Source organism: Pristiophorus japonicus, chromosome 20 (assembly GCF_044704955.1).
Source record: "Pristiophorus japonicus isolate sPriJap1 chromosome 20, sPriJap1.hap1, whole genome shotgun sequence".
NCBI classification, from domain to species: Eukaryota; Metazoa; Chordata; class Chondrichthyes; family Pristiophoridae; genus Pristiophorus; species Pristiophorus japonicus.
The window spans coordinates 98886074-98893573 of NC_091996.1; the positions used below are offsets into that span (position 1 = coordinate 98886074).

The window sequence follows — 7500 nt, forward strand, 5'->3', positions numbered from 1 at the left end:
AGGCCTGTTGCAGATAAGGGATTTTTCCGGACGAGGGGAGGTCACGTTAAAATTGGATGGTACAGATACTGGGCAAGGGGCTATCGGGGCTGGCTGGCTTTGGGCTGTGAGTGCGGCAGTGAGATCATGGAGGGGGTGGGGGCACACAGATCACGGGGTCAGGTCAGCGATTGCGGGAGTCGGCAGTGAGGAAGGACTTCAATTTATTCATGTCGGAATTCTGCGTCGGGAATGGTTCTGGATGAGGGGTGGTTCTGGATAAGGGAGTTTCTGGATATGGGAGTTCTGGATAAGGGAGTTTCTGGATAAGGGAATTCTGGATAAGGGAGTTTCTGGATAAGGGAGTTCTGGATAAGGGAGTTCTGGATAAAGGAGTTCTGGATAAGGGAGTTTCTGGATAAGGAAGTTCTGGATAAGGGAGTTTCTGGATAAGGAAGTTCTGGATAAGGGAGTTTCTGGATAAGGGAGGTTCAACCAGTGGTCGATGAATCAACAACTGCAGATCTTCACAAAACAGAAGCTATATTTTCCACAGATAGTTGTTAAGATGGAGAATGCTGGGCCAGAAATAGCAGATGAAGCAGGCCAGCGTAATAGAAGGGAAGTGAAATGTCCTTTCCATTTCAAAAGGGCAGAGAACTAACTGAAAAGGGGAAATCTTTAATGGGGTGGGAGAAAGGACAGGAGAATGGGGGTGAGTGGGGAGAACATTCAGGGACGGGAACAATGGGCTGAATGGAGGAGCGCAGATAGCTCGGGTTGTGAGGCTGGAGGAGGTTACTGTGATAGGGAGGGGCGAGGGCCATGGAGGGATTTGAACACAAGGATTAGAATTTTGAAATCGAGGTGTTGTTTAACTGGGAGCCAGTGTAGGTCAGTGAGCACAGGGGGTGATGGGTGAGTGGGATTGGGTGCGAGTTAGGACATGGGGCAGTGAGCACAGGGGGTGATGGCTGAGCGAGACTCACTGCGAGTTAGGACATGGGGCAGTGAGCACAGGGGGCGATGGGTGAGCGGGACTCGGTGCGAGTTAGGACATGGGTCAGCGAGCACAGGGGGTGATGGCTGAGCGAGACTCACTGCGAGTTAGGACATGGGGCAGTGAGCACAGGGGGCGATGGGTGAGTGGGACTCGGTGCGAGTTAGGACACGGGTCAGCGAGCACAGGGGGTGATGGGTGAGCGGGACTCGGTGCGAGTTAGGACACGGGGCAGCGAGCACAGGGGGTGATGGGTGAGTGGGACTGGGTGCGAGTTAGGACACGGGGCAGGGAGCACAGAGGGTGATGGGTGAGCAGGACTGGGTGCGAGTTAGGACACGGGGCAGGGAGCACAGGGGGTGATGGGTGAGTGGGACTGGGTGCGAGTTAGGACACGGGGCAGCGAGCACAGGGGGTGATGGGTGAGTGGGACTCGGTGCAAGTTAGGACACAGGGCAGTCGAGTTTTGAATCACCTGTAGTTTACGTCGGGTAGAATGTGGGAGGCCGGCGAGGAGTGCGTTGGAATAGTCAAGTCTGGAGGTAATGGAGGATATTAGGGTGGAACCTCCGAGGATAGGAAATGGCATCACTTCTGAGAGACAGGTTCCAGCTATTAACTTTTCTGTCCAAGGAGGACACTGCTTCCTTGGGGTTTCTAATGGAAGGAGGAGGGGTTGGGAGAGAGGTCTTGCCGTACAGCTAGAGCCAACCAGCAAGCAGCAAATCCCCAAGGCAAATACTCTTCCCTCCCCGGCACCGGAGCGATGGGCTGGATGGCCTCTTCTGTCCCCTGAAAACTTGCATGGATAAAAGTGACACCATTGTGTCCAAGACCCCTGCCCCTCCCCAACCCCTCCCCCAACCGCACCCCCTACCCCACACTGCCCCCTCCCCTCCGCCCCTCCTGCTCCCCCCTCACCCCCGCCCCTCCCGCTCCCCCCGCCACTCCCTGCCACTCCCCCCGAGCTGCGGGCCTTCAATCTTACCGGAATGCCGTATCTCTCGCGGATGCCGACGCGCATTGCGAGGGAGATGGGCGGGATGGGACCCAAGCTAATGTAGCCGCAGGCGTTGCAGGACGTGTCGAGCAGCGGGAGACAGAGACACTCGCCAAACTCATCCACGGTCTTGCACATGAAGCACGGCATGCACCAGGCCGCGAGGCAACCTGTGGGGCGGAGAGAACAAAGGCACCAAGCTTAGTGTCGCTCGACAGGGACCGCACGCACACACCAGCGACGCACCAGCACTCCTCCGCCGTAGGATGCCGAGATCGGCCGCATTATCATTTCACCCCGTCATCGGCCATCTTTAGTGTGACAGCCGGGGCTCAGTGGGCAGCATCCTCTGTGTCATGAGTCTTAGCTGGAGGAGAAGGTCGTGGGTTCAAGTCCTACTCCAGGGTCTTGAGCACAAAAATCCTGACTGACACTCCCAGTGCAGTACTGAGGGAGTGCCGCACTGTCGGAGGGGCAGTACTGAGGGAGCACCGCACTGTCGGAGGGGCAGTACTGAGGGAGCGCCGCACTGTCGGAGGGGCAGTACTGAGGGAGCACCGCACTGTCGGAGGGGCAGTACTGAGGGAGTGCTGCACTGTCGGAGGGGCAGTACTGAGGGAGCGCCGCACTGTCGGAGGGGCAGTACTGAGGGAGCGCCGCACTGTCGGAGGGACAGTACTGAGGGAGTGCTGCACTGTCGGAGGGGCAGTACTGAGGGAGCGCCGCACTGTCGGAGGGGCAGTACTGAGGGAGCGCCGCACTGTCGGAGGGGCAGTACTGAGGGAGCGCCGCACTGTCGGAGGGGCAGTACTGAGGGAGTGTTGCACTGTCGGAGGGGCAGTACTGAGGGAGCGCCGCACTGTCGGAGGGGCAGTACTGAGGGAGTGTTGCACTTTCGGAGGGGCAGTACTGAGGGAGTGCCGCACTGTCGGAGAGGCAGTACTGAGGGAGCGCCGCACCGTCGGAGGGGCAGGACTGAGGGAGCGCCGCACTGTCGGAGGGGCAGTACTGAGGGAGCACCGCACTGTCGGAGGGGCAGTACTGAGGGAGTGTTGCACTGTCGGAGGGGCAGTACTGAGGGAGCGCCGCACTGTCGGAGGGGCAGTACTGAGGGAGTGCGGCACTGTCGGAGGGGCAGTACTGAGGGAGCGCCGCACTGTCGGAGGGGCAGTACTGAGGGAGCGCCGCACTGTCGGAGGGGCAGTACTGAGGGAGCGCCGCACTGTCGGAGGGGCAGTACTGAGGGAGTGTTGCACTGTCGGAGGGGCAGTACTGAGGGAGCGCCGCACTGTCGGAGGGGCAGTACTGAGGGAGTGTTGCACTTTCGGAGGGGCAGTACTGAGGGAGCGCCGCACTGTCGGAGGGGCAGTACTGAGGGAGCACCGCACTGTCGGAGGGGCAGTACTGAGGGAGTGTTGCACTGTCGGAGGGGCAGTACTGAGGGAGTGTTGCACTGTCGGAGGGGCAGTACTGATGGAGCGCCGCACTGTCGGAGGGGCAGTACTGAGGGAGTGTTGCACTGTCAGAGGGGCAGTACTGAGGGAGCGCCGCACTGTCGGAGGGGCAGTACTGAGGGAGTGCCGCACTGTCGGAGAGGCAGTACTGAGGGAGCGCCGCACTGTCGGAGGGGCAGGACTGAGGGAGCGCCGCACTGTCGGAGGGGCAGTACTGAGGGAGCGCCGCACTGTCGGAGGGGCAGTACTGAGGGAGTGTTGCACTGTCAAAGGGGCAGTACTGAGGGAGCGCCGCACTTTTGGAGGGGCAGTACTGAGGTAGTGCCGCACTGTTGAAGGGGCAGTACTGAGGGAGCGCCGCACTGTTGAAGGGGCAGTACTGAGGGAGTGCCGCACTGTTGAAGGGGCAGTACTGAGGGAGTGTTGCACTGTCAGAGGGGCAGTACTGAGGGAACGCCGCACTTTTGGAGGGGCAGTACTGAGGGAGTGCCGCACTGTCGGAGGGGCAGTACTGAGGGAGTGTTGCACTGTCAGAGGGGCAGTATTGAGGGAGCGCCGCACTGTCGGAGGGGCAGTACTGAGGGAGTGTTGCACTGTCAGAGGGGCAGTATTGAGGGAGCGCCGCACTGTCGGAGGGGCAGTACTGAGGGAGTGCCGCACTGTTGGAGGGGCAGTACTGAGGGAGTGCCGCACTGTCGGAGGGGCAGTACTGAGGGAGTGCCGCACTGTTGGAGATGCCGTCTTTCGCCTGAGACATTAAACTGAGGCCCCGTCTGCTCTCTCGGGTGGATGTAAAAGATCCCACGGCCACTATTTCGAAGAAGAGCAGGGGAGTTCTCCCCGGTGTCCTGGGGCCAATATTTATCCCTCAATCAAACAGATGATCCGGGTCATTATCACAATGCTGTGTGTGGGAGCTTGCTGTGCACAAATTGGCTGTCGCGTTTCCCACGTTACAACAGTGACTACACTCCAAAAGTACTTCATTGGCTGTAAAGCACTTTGAGAAGTCCGGTAGTCGTGAAAGGCGCTATATAAATGCAAGTCTTTCTTTCTTCGAGACGCTCCTTAAAACTGACCTCTCACCTGCCCGAATATCTCCTTATGAGGCTTCGTGTCAAATTTCTGTCCTATAACGCTCCTGTGAGGTGCCTTGGAATGTCTCACTACATTACAGGCGCTATATTAATACAAGTTGCTGTTGCTATTTGCTTAAGATTCCACGACTCCGTGACGCAGGACTGCATTGTGAATTCCATGCTAACTGACAGCAGAGTACGTTGCTCGTGGATTTACCACAGGCTCGAGGAAGAAGTGACAGCAGAAATTTGCCTGAAGGCATTGCGTTGAAACAATAGCCCTACACACCTGCCCAACTTTGAAAACAGAGTTAAAAATAACTGTTGCTGTGCACACAATCACGGTCTGTTGTACAGATGCCAAGGCAACCAATCCTTTGGGCCCAGGAACTTATTCTAGTTTGCTAGTCACAGTACAGGAGGAGGCCATTGGGCCCATCGAGTGTGTGCCGGCTTTGTGAGCAAGCGATCCAATCATTCCCAGTCTGCACCCCAAGCCCCGGCTCTTGCCCCGCAACCCTACAAACGTGTCCCCTTCATGTATTCATCTGCATCCCTTTGGAAGGTTACTATTGAAGCAGCTTGCTCTGCCCATCCAGGCAGCACATTCAGGTCACAACAACTCGCTGTAACAACAAACTTATATTTACACAGCGCCTTGAAACGTCACGAGATGCCCCAAGGCTCTTCACAGGAGCTTGATGAATAAAAAAACAAAACGTGACACTGAGCCACAAAAAAGGCAATGTTAGGGCCCATGACCATGGTCATCATCGTAGTCAGTCTCTGGGAATCGAGGGAGACTTGCTTCCGCTCTCAGAATGAGTTCTCAGGTGACTAAACAGTCCAATACGAGAGCCACAGTCCCTGTCACAGGTGGGACAGACAGTGGTTGAGGGAAGGGGAGGGTGGGACTGGTTTGCCGCACGCTCCTTCCGCTGCCTGCGCTTGGTTTCTGCACGCTCTCGGCGACGAGACTCGAGGTGCTCAGCGCCCTCCCGGATGCACTTCCTCCACTTCGGGCGGACTGGTCTCTGGCCGGGGACTCCCAGGTGTCGGTGGGGGATGTTGCATTTTATCAGGGAGGCTTTGAGGGTGTCCCTGTAACGTTTCCTCTGCCCACCTGGGGCTCGCTTTGCATGAAGGAGTTCTGAGTGGAGCGTTTGCTTTGGGAGTCTCGTGTCTGGTATGCGGACAATGTGGCCCTGCCCAGCGGAACTGGTCGAGTGTGAAACATAGAAACATAGAAATATAGAAAATAGGTGCAGGAGTAGGCCATTCGGCCCTTCTAGCCTGCACCGCCATTCAATGAGTTCATGGCTGAACATGCAACTTCAGTACCTCATTCCTGCTTTCTCGCCATACCCCTTGATCCCCCGAGTAGTAAGGACTTCATCTAACTCCCTTTTTGAATTGGCCTCAACAACTTTCTGTGGTAGAGAATTCCACAGGTTCACCACTCTCTGGGTGAAGAAGTTTCTCCGCATCTCGGTCCTAAATGGCTTCCCCCTTATCCTTAGACCGTGACCCCTGGTTCTGGACTTCCCCAACATTGGGAACATTCTTCCTGCATCTAACCTGTCTAACCCCGCCAGAATTTTAAATGTTTCTATGAGGTCCCTTCTCATTCTTCTGAACTCCAGTGAATACAAGCCCAGTTGATCCAGTCTTTCTTGATAGGTCAGTCCCGCCATCCCGGGAATCAGTCTGGTGAACCTTCGCTGCACTCCCTCAATAGCAAGAATGTCCTTCCTCAGGTTAGGAGACCAAAACTGTACACAATACTCCAGGTGTGGCCTCACCAATGCCCTGTACAATTGTAGCAACACCTCCCTGCCCCTGTACTCAAATCCCCTCGCTATGAAGGCCAACATGCCATTTGCTTTCTTAACCGCCTGCTGTACCTGCATGCCAACCTTCAATGAATGATGTACCATGACACCCAGGTCTCGTTGCACCTCTCCTTTTCCTAATCTGTCACCATTCAGATAATAGTCTGTCTCTCTGTTTTTACCACCAAAGTGGATAACCTCACATTTATCCACATTATACTTCATCTGCCATGCATTTGCCCACTCACCTAACCTATCCAAGTCACTCTGCAGCCTCATAGCATCCTCCTCGCAGCTCACACTGCCACCCAACTTAGTGTCATCCGCAAATTTGGAGATACTACATTTAATCCCCTCATCTAAATCATTAATGTACAGTGTAAACAGCTGGGGCCCCAGCACAGAACCTTGCGGTACCCCACTAGTCACTGCCTGCCATCCTGAAAAGTCCCCATTTACTCCTACTCTTTGCTTCCTGTCTGACAACCAGTTCTCAATCCATGTCAGCACACTACCCCCAATCCCATGTGCTTTAACTTTGCACATTAATCTCTTGTGTGGGAGCTTGTCGAAAGCCTTCTGAAAGTCCAAATACACCACATTAACTGGTTCTCCCTTGTCCACTCTACTGGAAACATCCTCAAAAAATTCCAGAAGATTTGTCAAGCATGATTTTCCTTTCACAAATCCATGCTGACTTGGACCTATCATGTCACCTCTTTCCAAATGCACTGCTATGACATCATTAATAATTGATTCCATCATTTTACCCACTACCGATGTCAGGCTAACCGGTCTATAATTCCCTGTTTTCTCTCTCCCTCCTTTTTTATAAAGTGGGGTTACATTGGCTACCCTCCACTCGATAGGAACTGATCCAGAGTCAATGGAATGTTGGAAAATGACTGTCAATGCATCCAAGGCCACCTCCTAAGTACTCTGGGATTCAGTCCATCAGGCCCTGGGGATTTATCGGCCTTCAATCCCATCAATTTCCCCAACACAATTTCCCGACTAATAAAGATTTCCCTCAGCTCCGCCTCCTTACTACACCCTCTGACCCCTTTTATATCCGGAAGGTTGTTTGTGTCCTCCTTAGTGAATACCGAACCAAAGTACTTGTTCAATTGGTCTGCCATTTCTTTGTTCCCCGTTA

At 55.0% G+C, this 7500-nt stretch overlaps 1 protein-coding gene across 2 annotated transcripts in view; it reads right to left on the reverse strand.

The window, feature by feature from the left end:
* The window catches only part of LOC139233042 (cornifelin homolog), a 92114-nt gene that overhangs the window by 49346 nt on the left and 35268 nt on the right, over positions 1 to 7500 (reverse strand). For both annotated transcript variants that reach the window (XM_070863562.1, XM_070863561.1), the window contains exon 3: positions 1968 to 2149. In XM_070863562.1, coding sequence (XP_070719663.1) covers positions 1968 to 2149 — 182 coding nt within the window. The remainder of the gene's footprint in view (positions 1 to 1967; positions 2150 to 7500) is intronic.